General features: G+C 38.5%; 1 protein-coding gene and 1 long non-coding RNA gene across 4 annotated transcripts in view; one reads left to right on the top strand and one right to left on the bottom strand.

Moving 5' to 3' along the window:
- Positions 1-20,813, top strand: part of LOC127512476 (complement C3) — a 78,148-nt gene that overhangs the window by 18,956 nt on the left and 38,379 nt on the right. The window contains exons 27-41 of one of the 3 annotated variants that reach the window (XM_051893606.1): positions 7,173-7,268; positions 7,370-7,526; positions 7,731-7,894; positions 7,972-8,130; positions 8,537-8,596; positions 9,361-9,451; positions 9,571-9,619; positions 12,186-12,276; positions 12,496-12,585; positions 13,001-13,106; positions 13,397-13,486; positions 13,748-13,828; positions 14,264-14,347; positions 14,511-14,646; positions 16,420-16,684. The exons of 1 other annotated variant lie outside the window; for it this stretch is intronic. In XM_051893606.1, the coding sequence (XP_051749566.1) occupies positions 7,173-7,268; positions 7,370-7,526; positions 7,731-7,894; positions 7,972-8,130; positions 8,537-8,596; positions 9,361-9,451; positions 9,571-9,619; positions 12,186-12,276; positions 12,496-12,585; positions 13,001-13,106; positions 13,397-13,486; positions 13,748-13,828; positions 14,264-14,347; positions 14,511-14,646; positions 16,420-16,561 (1,596 nt within the window). In that variant the 3' untranslated portion in view covers positions 16,562-16,684. Of the gene's footprint in view, positions 1-7,172; positions 7,269-7,369; positions 7,527-7,730; positions 7,895-7,971; positions 8,131-8,536; positions 8,597-9,360; positions 9,452-9,570; positions 9,620-12,185; positions 12,277-12,495; positions 12,586-13,000; positions 13,107-13,396; positions 13,487-13,747; positions 13,829-14,263; positions 14,348-14,510; positions 14,647-16,419; positions 16,685-20,813 lie in introns of those variants that run through there. One more of the 3 variants, XM_051893521.1, reaches the window with a different exon arrangement.
- Positions 1-20,813, bottom strand: part of LOC127515236 (uncharacterized) — a 44,517-nt gene that overhangs the window by 20,298 nt on the left and 3,406 nt on the right. The gene's annotated exons all lie outside the window — the stretch shown is intronic.

The raw sequence follows: 20,813 nt of genomic DNA, 5'->3' as shown, positions 1-20,813 counted from the left end.
AATTGAGTGATGATTGACCATTATTGCAGACACCTGATGATAACAAGCAGAATCACCAAAGGAGAAAATCACAATTTTCAAGTCACCATCGTGGAGATGAGTGTTTGCTTTAGTTGAGCTCTTGACCCTTGATTTTTTAACATTAGATTTTGTTTGGGCTGGACTGAGTTGTAACAGCCAGACAAGCAAAGAGAAAAGATGATCAGGTGTTGTTGGTTATGTTTTCACATTATCAATTTTTGACCTGAATCACTGAACTCATTTAGAGCCCAATCTCTGAGTTAGATTTACATTATTGATTACAGCAGCACTGTGATTCTACAGCAGAAGATCTGCTTTTTCAATATAATCCAAAGGATTTCTCAGAAGGTGTTCTGACCAAAAAAAAAAAGTCATTCATTTAGAGACACAGACATCAAGAATCAGCCTGTGAATCTCAACAGTGGTGAGAATAATAAAGCATGTTGCAGTGCATTCTGGGAGCCACCAATCAAAATTCATCCAAGGCTCCCATCATGCATTTCTGCATGAATAAATTATGAGCTTGTTATGTGACTTTTTAGTAGCTTGTTTTCTAATGTTCAGAGTTGATCTGTTTATCAGAATATGTTGCTTGTCGCCTTTGTTGAGATTCATACGCTGATTCTTGATGTCTGTGTGTGCCTAAAAGAAAGTTTTTTTTTTTATTTTTTTTTTATTCAGAACAACCTTTGTGAAATCCTTTGGATTATATTGAAAAAGCTGATCTTCTGCTGTAGAATCACAGTGCCGCTGTAATCAATAATGTAAATCTAACTCAGAGATTGGGCTCTAAATGAGTTCAGTGATTCAGGTCAAATAACGATTATGTAAAAACATAACCAACACCACCTGATCATCTTTTCACTTTGTTTGTCTGGCTGTTACAACTTAGTTACAACAGCCCAAACAAAATCTAATACTAAAAAATCAAGGGTCAAGAGCCCAACTAAAGCAAACACTCATCTCCACAATGGTGACTTAAAAATTTTGATTTTCTCCTATGGTGATTCTGCTTGTTATCATCAGGTATCTTCAATAATGGTCAATCATCACTCAATTTGTCACTTAATTATCTCATTAATTTTAACACCGCTTCAGTGGGTGGAATAAAAAATATGGCAGGACTTTTACTTTCTGACCCCTGGACTTTACACCTCTGAATAAATCAGGAAAAAATGATCACAGCTTTTTTTATTTGCTTTATACAATTCACAAACATTTATATACCATTTGTCCAAACACACACAGCAAAATCCCCAGAGTTAAATCAACTCTGCTCAGATAACTTTTGGTCCCTCTCTATATAGTGTTAAAGTAACACTGAAGCAGAGTTAAAGTTAATGAGATAATTAAGCGATTAATTAAGTGATGATTGAGGATTAGTGATGAACACCTGCTGTTAACAAGCAGAATCACTGAAGAAAAGAGACTGACTTCAGCCACAGCCTTAGATGAAATCAGCTGAAGATAAAATACATTAAATCTCTCAAGATCTGATTAAACAACTCCATAAACAGCATTACCAGCTTTCCTTATTACTAACAGATTTCTGTCAGATATCTACATAAGCTTTTATTGAGAATTAACAGAGGTTTACATGTTGATGTTTTATTGGTCAACAAATGATGCCACCATCATGGTGGTCAGTGTTTGCTTTAACCCTTTAAAGTTTTTAAAATAATCTGCTTTTAATCAATTGCAATAGTGTTTCACAGCAAACATTTACACTGAATCAAAAGACCGAAGACACAGATAAGCTTGAGTTTTCTGCTTGAAAGCCATTTCAAATAAACATCGCAAAGAGGTCTCTCTCTTTCTTTTTGGTTTCTTGACAAAAATTCTATGCACTACACCGTTTTAAAATCATTCAAGATAACTGTTTTCTGCAACACTTTCTTTTCATGCCTTAGTTTCACAGGATTGGTAAGGCAAAAAAATAAATGACAAAACACATGATTTGCTGCTTTGGATATAATCAGGCCATCTTACAATGACTTTCTCATCATATAAAAGCAGATAATATCTGCTCACTGCTTTACAACATCACATGAGTTGTTGCAAACAAAAATCTAACATAGAAAGTCAAGGGTCTAACTAAACCAAACACTGACCACCATGATGGTGGCATCATTTTTTTTGACCAAAAAAAACATCAACATCTATACCTCTGTTAATTCTCAATAAGAAGTAATGTAGATGTGTGACAGAAATAAAGTCAATCTGATTAATAATAAGTGAAGCTGGTAATGCTGTTTGTGGAGTTGTTTAATTAGATCTTGAGAGTTTTAATGTCTTTTATCTTCAGCTGATTTCATTTAAGGATGTGGCTGAAGTCAGTTGTAGCTCTTGTGTTTCTCTTTCCTTCACTGATTCTGTTTGTTAACAGCAGGTGTTTATCACTAATGCTCAATCATCACTTAATTAATTGCTTAATTATGTCATTTAACTTCAACTCTGCTTCAGTGTTACTTTAACACTATTTAGAGAGGGACCATATGTACTCTGAGCAGAGTTGATTTAACTCTGGGGATTTTGCTGTGCAATAAACAAAACTCTGGAATTTGTCATATTATCAAATGCACTTGGTATGTTTTCAATTGGCCCCAAAATTATAACTGCTTGGTTAATAAAAGACAAACAAAGTTTTCCTATCTGTTTATCACATTTATCACAATTGCATACTGTAATATGGAAAGTACACAGCAAAATCCCCAGTGTTAAATTAACACCCCAAAGTAAACATATGAGTCCATCTTACCGGGTGTTAAAGTAACACTGAAGCAGTGTTAAAGTTAATGAGATAATTGATTGATGATTGAGTGATGATTGACAATTAGTGGTGACACCTGATGTTAATAAGCAGAATCATTGAAGGAAAGAGAGAAAAAAGGTGTTAATTAATGTTTTATGGAATGTTTCATTTCAAGTCACCATGATAGAGGTCAGCGTTTGCTTTAGTTGTCTCTTTACCTTTTGTTATTAGTTTTTCGCTGGATTTTCCAACTTTGTGTTTGTAAGGCACATTTGTTATGGAAAGAGAAAATATGTTTTGATGATGACATTATCACCATGCAATGGTTTGATGTCATTTAGAGTCTAAATCTCTGACAATGTTTTATATATAACTTTAGTATTTGTGATTGTAGTCCTGTGATTTTACAGATTGAGAACCAACTGCAATACAAACAATTTAAAAAAAAAAAAAAAAAAAAAAAAAGACACAGACAGTGTTCTTGATGTCTGTGTTCAGACACACACAGACATCAAGAATCAGCATATGATTCTCAAGAACGGTGACAATAAATAAATACAAAATACTGACAAACAGATCAACTCTGAACATCACAAAACAAGCTACTGTCACAACAAACAACAGCAAAATAAAAGCAAACACGAACAATCTACAAAAATTACAGGACAATTCAGCTGCATAATTTATTCATGCAGCAAAACATGATGGGAGCCATGGATGAGTTTTGATTGGCTCTCAGCATGCAGCACTTTGTTTGATTGTCACCATTGTTGAGGTTCATATGCTGATTCTTGATGTCTGTCTGTGTTTTTTTTTTTTTTTTTTTTAAAAAACGTCAGATTGTAGAAGCTCTACTGGTTCTCAATCGGTAACAGATTTACTATAAAGAAATAATAGAACATCTATATGACCGGTTAACAATACTGGATGTCACCAGTGAATCAGGCCATTTCACAATGAAAATGTCATCATCAAAGCACAACCATCATGACCTGGACTGTGCTTCCCAAAGCTTTGTAAGCCTAAATTGATCAACTTTGGCTTACAACACTTTTGGGAAAAACAGCCCAGATCATAGTTTCTATGGCTTTAACAAATGTGCTTTACAAACAAAAAATTGGAGCAGCCAGAAAAAAATTAACGTTAATAAATAATGAGTCAAGAGCCCAACTAAAGGAAATGCTTTTCACCATCATGGTGACTTCAAACTAAACTTTCATTAAAACATTAACATTTAAACATCTGTTAATTCTCAATAAGAACTTTTGTTGATATACTTATTAACAAATTTTATAAATATCAGTTTTAAAGCAGTTGAGATAATTGAAGACTTTCACACAGCAATTTGTATATTCTCAAATATCAGGGTGGCACAACTGCAAATATGTCTGTTTTATATGAATTGACAAGGTAATAACCTTAAGCCCGATAATGCAACATCCAGAGGAAATCAATAGATTATTGTGGTAAAGTGAAAATGTTTGTAGATCTCTCTCAAATACTGATTAAAAACTGCTAATTTCAAGTATAGGTAGGTTGGTACACTTTCCATGTCAGGTGGTACAATGATATTATATATTTACAAATATTTGGTTGTACTAAAAAAAAAAAAAGTCTTAAAATGAACAACTGAAACTTGTTTAAACACATTGTTCAAGACTCAAAATAAAATTATGCATTACATCAGTTATGAAAGGATTTTTTTTTTTTTAATTTTTGAAGCTTTATTTGCTCAATGACCCATATAACAAAACCTGTTGGAAAAACATTACAATAAACGTGTATTTCCGTTAGTGTATTTTGTACATCCACAGCTAAAAATGTTATAAAATCAATAGACAATATGCCTGTAGTAGAAAGAGAACTCAATGCAGCGCTCACACGTTTTTTCCTTTGCTGGGCACATCCAGAGCACACAAACAAAAAGCTGCCGCTCATATAGGGCACAAATACCGAATTGAATTCTCTTTCATATCTTCTTGCGCTTGAATGGACAAATGCACAAAATTATGTCAAAATATCCTTGTAAACACAATCAGTTATGTCTTAAGTGAATGTAAACAGTTGAGAAAGAAAACGCATATGTAATAGTATATTGGATCTGTGCATTTGATCTTAAAGTGACAGCAGTAATAAACCTGCTGCGATCTGTGTCAATAATGAACAAAAGAAAAAGAAAATCACTCACTGATCTTGACTGAATAACTTTTTTTAACTTTAAGGATTAATCTATATTTTATTCGTGAAAAGAAATCTATGCAGTGTTATTTTACATTCGATTTCAATTTCTAAACTTTGTTCAGTTGTATTTATTTGTGCCATTGCAAAATTATTTATTTGTTCTTATTGTATCACTGACTGTATACTTGTCTTTACTAATGTTTGAAATTTATATTTTAGTCTAGTTTATTAGTTAGTTGTTCTTTAGGTTGCTGTTTTTGTTCATGGTATTCAGCTGCAACAGAATGTTTTGCAAAAAAGACAGAATAATATTATGTTTGATATCTAAATGTTTGACTTTTTTTTAACCATATTGGAATCGAAACTGGGAATCGTTAAGAATCAGAAACAATAAGCAAAATCAGAACTGGAATCGCTAAAATTCAAATACCAAACCCTAACTATGACTTATTGACTTAACTATAATTAATGTGTAAAATGCAGTTAATAAGTTTACATATTGCTTGCACAATCTGTAATAAATGGAGCCCCTACGGCAGAGGTGAGCAACTCTGGCCCTCGAGATCCACTTTTAGTTAAAAACACACAAGCTGAACAAGCTAATCAATGTCTTTGGGATTACTAGAAAGCTACAGGCAGGTGACGTCCCTAAGGGAACATGGTGATGAAAAAAATATGAGATGGGAGGGAAAATCATATTTCAGTGCTTTTGCGTTCACTCACAAAACTTTTGTGTTCTCTTGCAAGACTACTGCTTTCCCCCGAGAAGCTTTGCATTCGCTCGCAAAATCATTATAAAATTAATAATGCCTTTCCTCCACACCTCATTATTTCAATTACAAAAGTTTTGAGTGAATGCAAAGTTTCTTGGGGGAACTCAAAAGTTTTTTTTTTTTTAATTGAGTACTTCCCTGAATAAGATATTTCAAAGGACATGTTTACCAAGTAAAATTGCCCAGCCTGTGATTTTCATTGTTTGGAAAAGAGCAGAAATGACATGGAGAAAAATGTTGTTGCATCCAACCCCACTGTGATAGTGACCTTTTTACTCTCTTCATACTGTTCCTATGCATTTTAGAATAGTTACATGGGGTTTGCTGTTTTATATTTCCTGTTTTAGCTGAGTGGGCGGGGCCTTAAAGAAAGCATAGACTATAGGTGAGCGCTCATTTTAGCTATTTATGGAAATGTTTGTGCAAATGTATGTGTTGGTTTTATGCGTCCTATTTATTGTATTTATTGATTTGTTCTTAACTCGTTCTTAATCATCTTGTGTATCTATTCATTAATCATATGGTGAGGCAAGAGTTAATTAAAAACTGGAATGTTCCAATTATCAAGCAGGAAAATGTGTGTATATAAGGCAGCCGTCACTAGACCATTGGAGGATGGATCATGGTTTTTGAGATATTGAACAAGGTTATTGAAGTGCTGCTTGAGCACACATTAGTTGATGAGGAGAGTTTGTACTGTTTTAGTACATAGGAGTTCTAGTTTTTAGACTATTTTTATTGATAACATGTTTTATTTCTCTTAACCATATTTATTTGCACATTTTTGCACATTGCTAACACTGCTGATAATAAACATCTTTTTGGATGTCAACTTTGACCCATGTTTTTCATCCTGGTGTGATTCTCCTGGTGAGCGCTCGGGTCCTTATAACACCCATTAAAAATGATATTAAATATTATTATTTATTATAAATCTGTGCTTGTGTAATACACTTATGAATTATGAACCAAAGCAAGATACATTTGAAATGCCTAATACTGTCACAGTTTGTTAAATTTCTTCATGGATTCAATTGTTGTCCACTGTTTGGTTGATAGGCCTAGTACAAAATATTTTAGCAGACTACATTTGCTGATTCAAGGTAATTTACATGACAACAGTGTACTAAAAATGGAAAAGTATTTCCTTTGCATTTTTTTTTTTAGATGACAATGTTGTCAAAATGATCCCTGTTCACACGGATGTGCGAAAACGACTAAAAGCGCTGTATTCTGCTGCCAGGCCAGTAGTTGGAGATGTCACTTTGTAAAGAAACACTTCGCACCTATAGACTGAGCACGTAATACACATTTTCAGTCCCCCAAAATGTCATTGGCGTGTAAATGAACGGCCAAAATGCATAACATGTTTTCTGTTTTTAGTTGAAAATGTTGTGTAATAAGAAAAAACACATTTTTGTGATGTTGTTTGTGCTTTATTCCAGGGTGGCGTACGAGGAAAAGATGCAGATGCCTCTCTGACGGCCTTTGTTGTGATTGCCATGCAAGAGGGCAGAGAGATCTGTGCCGGAGCAGTTGGTGTAAGTACACCTCTTCCACAGTTTTGTTCATCAAAAAGATTTAAAAGTAGATTTTTTTTTTTTTGTCTCTTGGGTTTAACCTCTCACACACACTTTTATAGAGTCTGCATGAAAGTATCAGGATGGCTGTTGACTTCTTAGAAGGTCGACTTCCACAACTGTCCAATCCTTACGCTGTTGCGATGACGTCCTACGCCCTGGCCAATGCTGAAAAACTCAATAAAGACATCTTGATGAAACATTCCACCCAAGGAGAAGGTCAGTGACAAGTCATCAAAAAGTGTTGTGCTTTATACAAGATGGAACAATTCTAACCCAAACTCAAGTGTAAATAATGGAAGAATTATCAAAGTTTTGTGGTGTAATGATAGCTGCCTGTTGGTGTCAATAACAGTAATGGAACGAATAGAGACGCAGCAGCAACGCACTTCTGTTTCTAATCCTGATTTGTGTTTAAATCAGCCGGTAGGTTTTGGACTGTCGCTGGACAGCGTCATCACTCACTAGAGGCGACGGCCTATGCTGTGCTGGCACTTGTGAAGGCGGAAGACTTTGATAAAGCAGGAGAGGCAGTGCACTGGCTGGGCAGACAACAGTCTCATTATGGCAGTTCTGACACCACACAGGTACACTAACACCTCATCATTTTACTGTGGTAAACAGGTGTAGAACTTGTCTTTGAAAGCTTTTCTGTGCTTTCTAGGCGACCATCATGGTGTTCCAGGCCGTGGCAGAGTATCGCACGCAGGTGAAGGACCAACAAAACTTCAATCTGGACGTGGAGCTGGCAGTGGCAGGAAGAAGCAAACCTGTCAGATGGACCATTAAAAAAGATACTGCGCATCTTACACGATCAGACAAGGTGAGGAATAACTCATCTACCTGCTTCAAATTGTGTGCTGCTTATGTCAGTTGGGTGATTTTGTTGTATCATAATAAGTGAGGAATTTTGGGATTCTGTCAATAGTGTTGTTTGGTCAGTAAAACAAGTGGTGCTCACTGCAGAGCCAAATGATGTCCAGCTTGAGCTCTATCAACATAATGGGTGGAGCTTCACCTAGTCCAGCTCCACCTATGTGAACCTAATGAGTAGAGCTTAACCTAATTAGGTTTAGGGATAGAGTAAATTTAGAGTTAGGGTGTGGACGGACCTTCACCCATTATGTTCAGAGAGGGGGAACTCTGCAGTGAGCAGCCTCTCCAATAAAGTCTTCAGGTATCTCTGTTACATCATTGATTTGATTATTCTGATGATATTCACTCAACAGGTGGAGATCAACAAGGACTTCAATGTGACGGCTAGAGGAACTGGAAGAGCCACTCTCTCTGTGAGTGTTCATGAGCGTTTATACGGTCAACAGCGAGATTAAAACAAGGGTATAAACATCTAATCTGCTGATTATGTTGTGGCAAATTCGATGTTCCTTCAGTTCTGGTCTCAAAGAAAACTCTCAGAGTCAAATTTCCAGGTCCCAGGAGTTTAAATTTATTGACAAGCAACAAAGTGAGATGCCTCCTGCACATCTGAATCTAGCCAGGGCACAGTTGTTATACATTTTTCTTATTTGTTAAAACACAACAAAGTAGTATAATAATTCTCTGGTAAGATCCACCCCTTCAGTTCTTTCCATGATCTCATTTACAGGTGCTCTTCTCCCTTTCTCTTCCTGGAATCTCCCAAGTACTCCCCAACATTTTCCCCACAGTCACTTTATTAATTAAACTGCAGGTGTCGCTTACGCAAGAAATAATTATCTTTATAAGGGTGGTCGACTGCCAACTAGTCTACATCTTTTGACTTAATCTCTCATGGTGGAATTCTATCAATTGATGGTCAAACCTTTCTCACAGGCAAAATGAAACATTGTATCAAAAACAATCAACACTCCCCGGAGGCAAGAAGCCTTTACCTGGCACCCTTAATAATGATCTTATTCATTTCACAGCCACCTGTTGTTTGGTGGAAAAGTACCAGCAAAATATGCTTAGTGGCCAAGCTAACTTCTGACCCATGTAATCACAGTCACATAGGCCATAAGGCCTCAAAACACTTCTGGCTTTTGTAGTAAGCAAAATACTTTGTCATTTTCAGGTTTTGACGTTGTACTACGCCAGACCTGTTGAGAAGAAGTCTGACTGTACATTCTTTGATCTGACTGTTAAAATGGAAAAAGACATTGAAAGTAAGATTGACAAGAGTTCATGCACTTTCCATACATTCAGAGCTTAAATGAAATCTCCAAAATACCCAAATGTGTGTTGTTGTTTTTTTTATTTTAATATTATCTTTTTTTCACTTTAGCAAAACAAGAAGGAGCCCTTGAAACTTACAGACTCACTATGGATTTCTTGTACGTGAACCAATTTCTGGCAACACTTTATTTTACAGTATCATTGTTACATGTGTTACATGAAGTTACTATATTAATAACTATAAATTATGCATAATTACATGCAACTAAAGGCTGATTTATACTTCTGCGTCGAGTGTACGCCGTAGCTATGGCGTAGGCTGTGTGTAGCACGCATATCCTACGATGTAGCCTGACGTGCACCTCTTTTAAAAAATGTAACAACGTGTCAATTCTACGCAGACCGCAAGCGCTGTGATTGGTCTGCTACAACACCTCCCTCAGGTTAAAAAAAACTGGCGCGGAGCAATCGGAGAAGAGCAAGCGTTTTCAACTTCCATAGGAATGAAAAAATGCTCTGTTTCATGCAGTCATACTGCAACAAAAGTAGTTACCTATTTGCCGCTTCTATTTATAAGCTTCTCTGACAACATACATGACAAGCTGCTTCTTCTTCGGCTTTTGTCTTGCTACTCAACATGACCGCGGACACTGCCTACTAGTGGTCTGCATGCACGAACCAGAGGTGTAAAGTACTTGAGTAATTTTACTTGATTACTGTACTTCAGTATTTTTGGGGGATTTTTACTTTACTTAAATACAATTGAAAATCAATACTTTTACTTTTACTTAATTACATTTTTTAAGAAAAAAAGTACTTTTTACTCCTTACAAGTCAAAAAGTACTTCTTTTTTGGAGATCACTTCATTCTATTTTCCCTTGCTATTACCAAACCAATTGAATTGGGCTGATGCCCAGTTTAATTTAAATGTTATTTATTCTGCCAATGAGATTCGTTTTCACATTCCATGAAATTGGTCAGACATGTTCATTGGTCCTTTGGAAGTGAAGTCATGTCGCATCAATTACCACAATGCACAGCACCTTGACCTGGAAATTAGAGAAATTATAAACAGAAATTGTATATTATAGGGAGATGAGAGGGTCTGTATCTCTTACCATTGGAGAAAGCTTAACGGCTAACTTAATCACGTGCAGCACCTCTCAGCCTATCGTGTAATGGCAGTGACATCAGTCGCAACATTCCCTAGTCTGTCTTCTCTTGAAAAAATACATTTTTATCAAGCTAAAATCTACATATAGTTCCCAACGAAAGTATTGTTTAGTGTAAAACATGCTGAAGATTAGCAAACAGGCTGTTGATTAATTAAATGATTAGCTATTTCCTCACAAAAGCTTTTTAATCAGCATAGTGAAGCCTCTCATCCATTGACATCCACTCAAAAAACAGCCTCTGCTCTCCTTCCCTGCGTACCGCCAGAAGCGGGGCGTTAGCATTAGCCGTTATGTTTTTTTGGCTAAAGGTTGCAGGCTTGCCTTCCAGTGACTTTGTTATAACAGTCAATCAGTGGAAGAAAATGGAGGAAGAACGTGATTCAGCTGCGAACACAGTCCAAAATCAGCCACAGGATCAAGAGCACCCATGGCCAACAGTTCATCTGATGATGAAGATTTTTTCACTTCTTTGAAACCGTCAACACATGAAGCCAGCAAAGAGTTGGATGGATATCTGGCCTGTGTTTCAGACACAGGGAGTCTCTGCTCACATTCTCTGCTATTTGCAGCCTCTCTATCAAGACTAATACACCTCTTCCTGCATCGGCTGCCTGTGAGAGGCTTTTCAGCACTGCAGGATTGCTTTTCAGCCCCAAAAGAGCTAGGCTTGACACTCACAATTTTGAAAATCAGCTTCTGCTTAAGTTAAATCCGAGCTTTTACAACTTTGAGTAGCATGTTGCATACTGGCATTAGGTAGTAGTCTTATAATTTGATAATTAAATACAATTAAATACAAACAGTTCTAAAGCAGGATAAAACCTTGTATGTGGTTCATTTACTTCATGTTTTTAGAGATTAAAAGCTTAAACAAGAATAGTTTTCATTCTTGTTGTTACTTTTACTTTTTTAATACTCAAGTACAATTTTAATGTGGTACTTTTTTACTTTTACTCAAGTATGATTCTGAAATTTTCACTCAGTACTTGTACTTTCACTTGAGTAACATTTTTGACACCTCTGATGAAAACAGATGCATAGCCTACGGCTAAATCAGCCTTAACCCTAAACCAAACCAAATCAAAATAAACCCTACACCTAACCCTAAAGTAAGTTCATGTAGTTAATTAATATTACTCAGTACTTAAATTTATAATTACAGTGTAACAAAGACACCTTAAAATAAAGTGTAACCAAATTTCCTAATATGTTTATTTCTTTGTCAAGAAACCATTTTTATTTGTAATTAATCAGCATGTGCTTATTTATGCTGTTTTCACACTTGGCTTGTTTGCTTCGTTGGAGTTCGATCCTGCGCTACTTTTTCCCACAATGCGGATGCAACTTGCTCTTCAAAGACAGATAATTCAGAGATGAGCAGCTCTACGTTATACTACAATATAATAATTCTGATATCAAACGGACTCAGGTTTGCACCAAAGCTCTAGTGTGAAAACAGCCTTAAATGCAGAATCAGTTGATGAAGCAAACCTGAAGACCTACGAAACCTGTTAATAAAACTTGCTCTTGATCTGTCCATCTTCACAGCTTCAAAAGTGATATAACCCATGCCACCATGACTATTCTGGACATTGGCATACCGACGGGATTTAGGGTGGAAGGCAAAGATCTTGAAGAGGTATCATGATAATAAACTGATGCAGTGTTGCCTCACATCTACAGTATATAGAAATGAATAAATTATTCCATTCTAGAAACAAAAACCCACAAGCCTTGTGGAGCATCTCAGTTCTAGTAGCATAAATGTAAATAGAAGAGGAATCTAATAAACATCTACAGACAGGACATTTTGATCATATCATGTATTGATTTTTACTTCTTGTTTTCTTATCCTCAGTTGTCCACAGGGAAGGAGAGATACATTCAGAAATTTGAGATGGACAAATTGCTGTCAGAGCGAGGATCCCTCATCCTCTACTTAGATAAGGTATTTCAACAGTTGCCTGATCATTTCATCTCATTTTCTTTTGACCTGGAAACCATGTGTCTTTCTTTATATTTCAGTAAGGTAATGTTGAATTCTTGATTCTGACAGGTAAGATTTAAGTAATAGTGCACAGCAAAATGCCCATGATAAATTAACACTGCTCAATTAATTATCTCATTAACTCTGTAGTGCGCACCGACATGAACACTAGGCAGTGTTAATTTAACATGGACATTTTGCTGTGCACTATTACATAAATCTTACCTGTTTCATTTGTGTATAACTGACAAATATTAATCACATTCAGTTTATTCATTTGTTTATGTTAAAACTATGTAACCCAAATATTGTACACAGCTTTAGTGTGCAATATGATATGTAATCATAAATTTGCTTTGGTTTCTGTATTTTTCAGGTTTTGCGTACAGAATCACAAAGAATTGTCTTCAGGATGCACAAGATGTTTAATGTGGGTCTGCTTCAACCTACTGCAGTCACAATATATGAATATTACTCACCCAGTAAGTTTTTGGTGCATGTGCATAAACACATACACACACTTCTGTTTAATTAAACTGAAGCTCTCAAATTAACTTAATTTCTCAGTTCCAAATCCTGCACAAAGTCCGTCCAATAATTTAGTCATCTGCCACAATAATTCTTTTGAATAATCTTCATTTGGGCGCTTTTCTCAGCAAATATTGTAACCTATTACTGTATTTCCCAGAAAATATGTCGCACCGGCTTAAAATTTGCATTTGCATATCATGAAATTAATTAAAACCATGTATGTTTTTTTTTTCTTTTCTAGATGCACGCTGTACTAAGTTCTTCCACCCTGAACGGAAAGACGCCGTTATATACAGACTATGTAAGGGAGACCTGTGTCAGTGTGCAGAAGGTATTATCACACACACATAAGAACACTACAGGAACAGTGTAAAGAGGTCATATCCTGAAGCATTGTAGCATTTTATTTTAATCCCTGTCCACTTGTAATGTTAGTCAAAGTGTCAGATTTAGTACTAAATTTAGTACTTAAAACAGGCTGAACAGGCACTGAACAGACTCTTGAGGTTGGACTGAAATCTTCTCCTTCACATCTAGATTTAACCCTCGGAAAAACAACAACTGTATGAACTGTCAACTTCTCTTAACACAGAAAACTGCAGTTTCCAGAGGAAAAACGGCGTCCAAGATGAGGAGCGTTTGGTTAAAGCCTGTGAAGCTGGCATGGATTATGGTAAATGCATTCAGTTCTCTGTGTTAATTCATGCTCATGACTGTCATACTTCAAGAAATTAAGATTCATTATTTACACACTCTCATGTTGTTCTAAGCCTGAATGAGTTTCTTTCTTCTGTTGAACACAAAAGAAGATATTTTGAAGAATGTTGGTAATCAAACAGGTGACGGTAGCCATTGATTTCCATAGTATTTTTTTCCTTCTATGGATTTAGTTTACTGTATTCCAAGTCTCCTGTGTGAAGAACAGACACAAATCTATGTTGTTATTCACTGAATATACTACCTTCCTCTGAGCTGATAATTCAAGAACCTCTGTAACTGAATAGTCAGTGAACAGTGAACAGGGGGCGTATAAATGCAGTTTTAAAAAGTTTGACCTGAGACTTACAGCTCTACATGTAGATAACAATATAACATGTATATTTGACAGTTTATAAAGTCACAGTGGTGGACATGGATCTGGCACATGACTCTCACATCTATCACTTGAAGGTGATCCAGGTGCTGAAAGAAGGTACGGTTCAATATTCTCTCCATGTTTCTCCACTGATCATGAAATGCATTTGAAATGTGTCTGATTCCACTTAAATATTGTTTGTCCTCTGAAATACATGTTCAGGATGATTCTACATTGCACTGTAGTGAAAGTGTTTCCTAAACACTGTTCTGTCTTGTAGGCACTGATGAGGATGTTGAGGGGAGAGTCCGACTATTTTTGGCTCGTCCCAGTTGCAGGGAGGATTTGGGATTGGTAGAAGGGAAGTCGTACCTCATCATGGGCAAATCCACTGACCTGCCAAAGCTAGGAGGAAGGTAAGTGTCCACTGTGTGTCTGTAAATAACAGCATTTACCTGAGCTTTTTGTAACTGTCTAGAAACTAAAGAAAAAAGCTGAAATACTTTGTATGGAATTTTAATGGCATAACCATCGTGCAGGAAACCCATTCGACACTGAAAATGTTTATGCAAATTTAGTAAAGGTAGTGAATGATCTACTGCTTTCTGGTGACTCTGGTTCTCTGTCTATACTTCTGCTACTTGACCTCAGCCCTGCCTTCGATACCGTCTCCCATGAATTACTTGTTTCTCTTCTCTCTGATTTGGGTATTTCTGGTACTGCTCTTTCTTGGTTTTCTCTCTGACAGACAATTCTACATCTCAGTTAAGGATTTTTGATCACCTACTGTCCCCCTGAAGCGAGGTGTTCCCCAGGGATCCGTTCTTGGGCCTTTATTATTCATAATTTACATAATACCACTTGGTCAGATTTTACAAAGTCATGGTCTTAACTATCACTTTTACGCTGATGACATTCAATTATACTCTATCTGCACACCTGCTCTACCTGCCCAAACAGACAAAATCTCTGCTTGTGTGAAAGACATAAAAGATTGGTTTAATTCAAATTTTCTAAAACTTAACATGGACAAAACTGAGATTATTTTCATTGGAACTCCCTCACTTACCAGCAATATTTCTACCAATTTCACCTGTGAGATTGCTGGTTCTCAAATCAAATCATCTAATACTGTTAAAAATTTAGGTGTAATCTTCGACTCCACCCTTTCCTTTCAGTCTCATATTACCTCTATTACAAAATCTGCATTCATTCATCTACGTCGCATTGCCCAACTCCATCCCTTCATCAGTACCAAAGACGCTGAAACTGTCATCCATGCATTTGTCTCATCACGCCTTGATTACTGTAATGCCCTTTTCATTGGTCTACCTGCCAGCTCCATTTCCAGATTACTATACATTCAAAACTCTGCTGCTAGAATACTCACCCATACCAAGCGTTCTGCTCATATCGCACCAATTTTGTATGATCTCCACTGTCTTCCAGTTGCCTACCGTATTAAATTCAGAATTCTTCTGCTCGCTTTTAAATCTTTGCATGGCTTGGCTCCCCCTTATCTTTGTAACATGCTTGTCCCCTACTCCCCGACTCGCTCACTACGTTCCTCTGACTCTGGCCTTCTCGTTGTCCTTCGGCATCGCCTCTCCTCAATGGGGGGCAGATCATTCAGTGTTATCGCACCCAGACTCTGGAATTCTCTCCCCCGCTCACTCTGTTGTGCTAATAATATTTCTGAATTTAAATCATTACTCACTCACTTGTTTTCTGAATGTTATACCTCTGATTTGATGGATTGACTGCTCTGCTTAATTAACTGATATTTCTTTGAATGTTATGTCTCTTAAGTCCTGTTTTGTATTTTACTGTGCTTGACTCTATTCTTCTGTATGCTTCCCTGTCCATATAATGTTCCTTTACTGTATCATCAAACTATTGTTTTTCATCATTGTCTACTCGTATTATCTCTTCCTTGTTAAATGTACATTGTAAAGCGTCCTTGAGCCCTGGAAAGGCGCAATATAAACAAAAATTATTATTATTATTAGTCATTCTGAGAAAAATATTTGTTATAAAATGGTAAAAATGTTTTTCAGAAATGTATGAAACCAACATTAATACAATGTTTTTTTACCACCTTGGACATCCTTATTTGTCATTGACCCTTATACTGGAAATTATTCACGTATAGCCAAGTCTTTTATGTCTTCACTTTTCTGTTGTTTTAGTCTGCAGTACATCTTTGGAGAGCAGACCTGGGTTGAATACTGGCCCACAAGAGAGGAAAGCCAAATTAAAAAATACAGGGATCAATACATCGGCATCACTGAACTCGAGAATAGCCTCCTCAAAGAAGGATGTGCTACATAATCATACATTTGTTGATTACAAAAAATTAAACATCCCTTGCAAACTTTCAATAAATCTTCATAATATTGTTTTGTCCAAAATACTTGTTGTAATTTTATAAAGAACACACTGACTGAATAAAAACTGAAAAAAAAAAAAAAAAAAAAAAAAAAAAAGTTTGTTTTGGACTCCGATTATTCATTGTGTGATATACAGTGCCTGGCAAAAAACATCCATTATTCTTTTGTCACTCTGAATTACAAATCCAAAACTATCACTTGTTTTGTGTGATATTTTAAAATTATGTCTCAGCATAATAATCATAAAAGACATTACAGTATTTTTTGGACTGGGCATTGAATTATGTAAATACCATTTCAGAGCTCAACCGACTTTATGAAGTGATCCTGGCAGATTTATACTCAGGTACCATTTATATAGCCTACAAAATGTACTCGGTTACTAACGTAACCTCGGTTCCCTTAGATATGGAACGAGTACTGTGTTTAGCTAGACGCTATGGAAAAACTCCTTTTTCTCAGATTTCTGAAGCCTTTTCAATCATGCAATGAAACTGCACGGCCATTGGTTTAGGCAGTTATAATAAAACAAACCAATGACGGCACGACGGGCTGCACGAGCTTATGGCGAAGAAGCCCGCCAGAGCCTGCCAAAATGGGCGGGGCATCTGGCTATATAAGAGGCGTCTCGCATAGGATTTCTGGTTTATTTTGACTGAAGCGACAACACAGTCATGCAGTGAAATAGCACAGCCAGGAACGCAGTGCTTGTTCCGTATCTAAGGGAACTGATGTTACGTTAGTAACTGAGTACGTTCCCTTTGGATGCTACACTCGTATTGCGTGTTTAGCTAGACGCTATGGGGAACCAGTACAATCACGCCGTGCTGTGGTAGAGGAACGACTCATAAGTAACTTAATCTTAAGCACTTAAGGGCCAAGGACCAAGTACAGAAGTAAGACCAAGCTAGCGACCCAGATCTACGACGGTGTTCTTATAAGTGGCCAAAACAATCGTTCAACAAACCTCGCACAGCCTAGGTACTCCAAGGAGGACCGAGAGCGTGCAGGGGATTCGGCAATGCCCAAAATCGACAAGTAACAATGAAGGGGCGAGGTGGGTTTAGCCTCCTAGATCCCTTCAAGAAACGGACAACAAGGTTGTTCCTGCCCACTGACCGTCCGGCTACAGGAGCATGAAAGGCTGCTATAGCTGCAACATAGACCTTAGGAGTGGAGGGTGTACAACCCTTATCCAACAACTCTTGAAGGAAGGACAATATCAAGGATATGTCACATGCAGACAGGTCTTCATTGTGGGCTGTGCACCAAGCGGAGAAGACTGACCATTTAAGGGCGTAGAGGTGTCTTGTAGATGTGAAATAGTGTGAAGGACATTCTCAGGGAGGTTTACAGGCTCCCATCTAGAGCCCATAGATGCAGAACCCACAGCTTGGGCTGGGGGTGCCAAATCGTTCCGTTCGCCTGAGAGAGGAGGTCCCGTCTCAGGGGGATCGGCCACGGCACCGCTATGAGTAGCTGAGAAAGCTCCGAGAGCCAATGTTGGTTCCTCCAGAGTGGGGCCACTAGGAGGACTTTGTGTCTGTGTTCCCTGACTCGCCTGAAGAATTGGGGGATCAGAGCGATCGGGGGAAAGGCACAAAGGAAAAGGCTGGGCCAGCGCATCCCTGTCTCTCAAAAAATAAGTTGGGCAATGACAATTGTCTTTGGAGGCAAAGAGGTCGACCTCTGCCCTCCCGAAGGTTTTCTAAATTTTCAGAACTGTTTGGGGGTGGAGCATCCACTCCTCTGAGGAGACATTGCTCTGTGACAGTATGTCCGCCCCTCTGTTCAATATGCCCCGCACATGTGTTGCTTTCCGCAAAAGTAGATTGCAACGTGCTCACTCCAGGAGACTCTTTACTAGAGTGTAGAGGCGTTGTGAGGATAGCCCGCCCTGGTGATTTATGTAGGACAGGACTGCCATACTGTCCGAGCGGACCAAGACGTGGTGCCCCACCAGGAGCGGCAGGAAGGTCTTAAGGGCTCGACAGACCGCCAGCATTTCCAGGCAGTTGATGTGTAGCCCGCTTTCCTCACTTGACCAAGTTCCAGAGGCTGGTCTGCCCTCGCACAGGGCTCCCCAGCCTGTTTTAGAAGCATCTGTGAAGATGACTTTTCTCCTGTACACTATCCCCAGAGCCATGCCCTGCTCGTACCAGCAGGGGTCCTTCCAGGAGGCCAGGGCTGGTTCACCCTGATGCAGAAATGCCTGAGGCGCCAGGTGTGGGATGGAATTCGGGGTTTCAGCCAGAACTGTAGGGGTCGCATGTGAAGCAGACCCAGCTGTAGTACTGTTGATGCAGAGGTCATGAGGCCTAGCATTCTCTGAAACGCTCTGAGCGGTGCACAATGCTCGTGAGGGATGGAGAGGAAATTTGTTTTGTTTAGTATGTTTGTTTTTTATTTTGTCCGCTATCACAGCGGTTAGTTGCATGGGTGCTTGAACGGGCCCAGTGCATGCAACCAACATATTGTTTTCAGCACCCGGAACTGAACAGGGTGTCAAGAAAGTGCTAAAGAGGCTGTTTGGGGGGTGGTCCAGCCACAGCGAGACTTAGCCTTCTCCTCTTCCTGTCTGAGGGACCAGGACGACTTCTAAGGGAAAGGATCCAGCACTATCTTGGGTCAGGGTCCCTGACGCTTCGGGATGGATCGGGTCCAGCCTCATCCATAGCACAGAGGAGCTTCGCCTGGTACACCTGGAGAATGGCCATAGAGTGTAACGCAGACGCAGCCTGGCCCTGCCGAGGTGTAAGCATGACCAGCGAGGGCTGAAGTCATTTGGCAGGGCTTAGATGGATGGGCCTTTGCCTTCCATCCGACTTTTGCCTTCCATCCGATGACAGTGGGAGGGCAGAGGTGCACGGCCCACGCCTCATCTAGGGGAAGCAGCTTCTCGTAGCCCTTCTGTTCGGCGCCGTCGACTGAAGTGAGGGCAGGTGAAGCGGAAGTGCAAAGATGAGCTGAGTATGGGGCGTGCCACGATTTTGTCAGCTCATCATGGACCTCCGGGAATAAGGGCGCAGATAGGAGGGGCCTGGCGGCATCCCGGCAGGAACCACTCTTCTAAGCAGGCTGCAAATGGGCTCTTCAGGAGAAGACCACTCCAAACCGAGCTCCTCGACAGCCTTCGATAGCACACGGAGGAGCTCGGTGTCTAAGCAATCCGCGAGCGCAGAGAGGCTCATCTCAGTGAGCGTGGCTTCCGCGTGGGATTCCCCCAGATCGCACCGTCATTGGTTCGTTTCATTATAACTGCCCGAACCAATGGCCGTGCAGTTTCACTGGATGATTGAAAAAGGCTTCAGAAATCGGAGAAAAAGGAGTTTTCCCATAGCGTCTAGCTAAACATAAATGCAGTACGAGTGTAGTATCGAAAGGGAACTGATGTTAAGGGTCTTACTGATTATCTTTACAAATTATTCAACTCATTAAAAAGAGATTTCAAGTGTAAGGATTACTATTTTCTGGAGATAATGTATTATTAAGCAAACAGGACTGAGGATAAACGAGCTTTATCCCCTCATGATAAGATGGTCAGTCAGTCAGTCACGGAATGTCGGTGGCGCAGCCAGTTTGAGGAGCTGCTCTCAAAACACCCTGAGAGTAATAACCACCCAATTGAAAGAGAAACTAAACTCACCTGAGAAAATGTTGTGACATCCACAGAGGAATTGTTGTTGTTATTATTATTATTATTATTATTATTATTAATCCAAAACTATCACGACCTCACCGTCCAAGCGAAGAGCGCGCTGCAGCCTTGTTTAATCCACACGTTCATGACGGCGATTCTCTCACCTGCGTCTAGAAGCATGTAAACTTGCTGCAGGCCACCTGTTCCACTCACGAAACTCACTATCTCAACGTGCCTTTTTTTTCAAAAGCGCGCGCTCGCACAAACTCATCCACTGCCAAAATGAATGTCACTATGAGTTCCACTCCAGGACAGATTGTAGGCCTAATATTAATAGAAAACAAACTTTTTTCTCATTATTTTGTTACTTAAACATAATTATTATGCCATCGCCATATCACATTTAATTTGAATCAAAAATGTTTCACAAATACAAAACATTTTATTAAATTAAATTATTTTGTTGAGTTTTACAAGGGACATTGGCATTTGCGGATACAACAGCCCAGTAAAAATTAACTGTCACATATTGTCCGTACATTTTTTAAATTCA

Source organism: Ctenopharyngodon idella, chromosome 1 (genome assembly GCF_019924925.1).
Source record: "Ctenopharyngodon idella isolate HZGC_01 chromosome 1, HZGC01, whole genome shotgun sequence".
NCBI lineage: Eukaryota > Metazoa > Chordata > Actinopteri > Cypriniformes > Xenocyprididae > Ctenopharyngodon > Ctenopharyngodon idella.
Note: the sequence above shows the minus strand (reverse complement) of the source record. Positions and strands in the feature narration are given on the sequence as shown.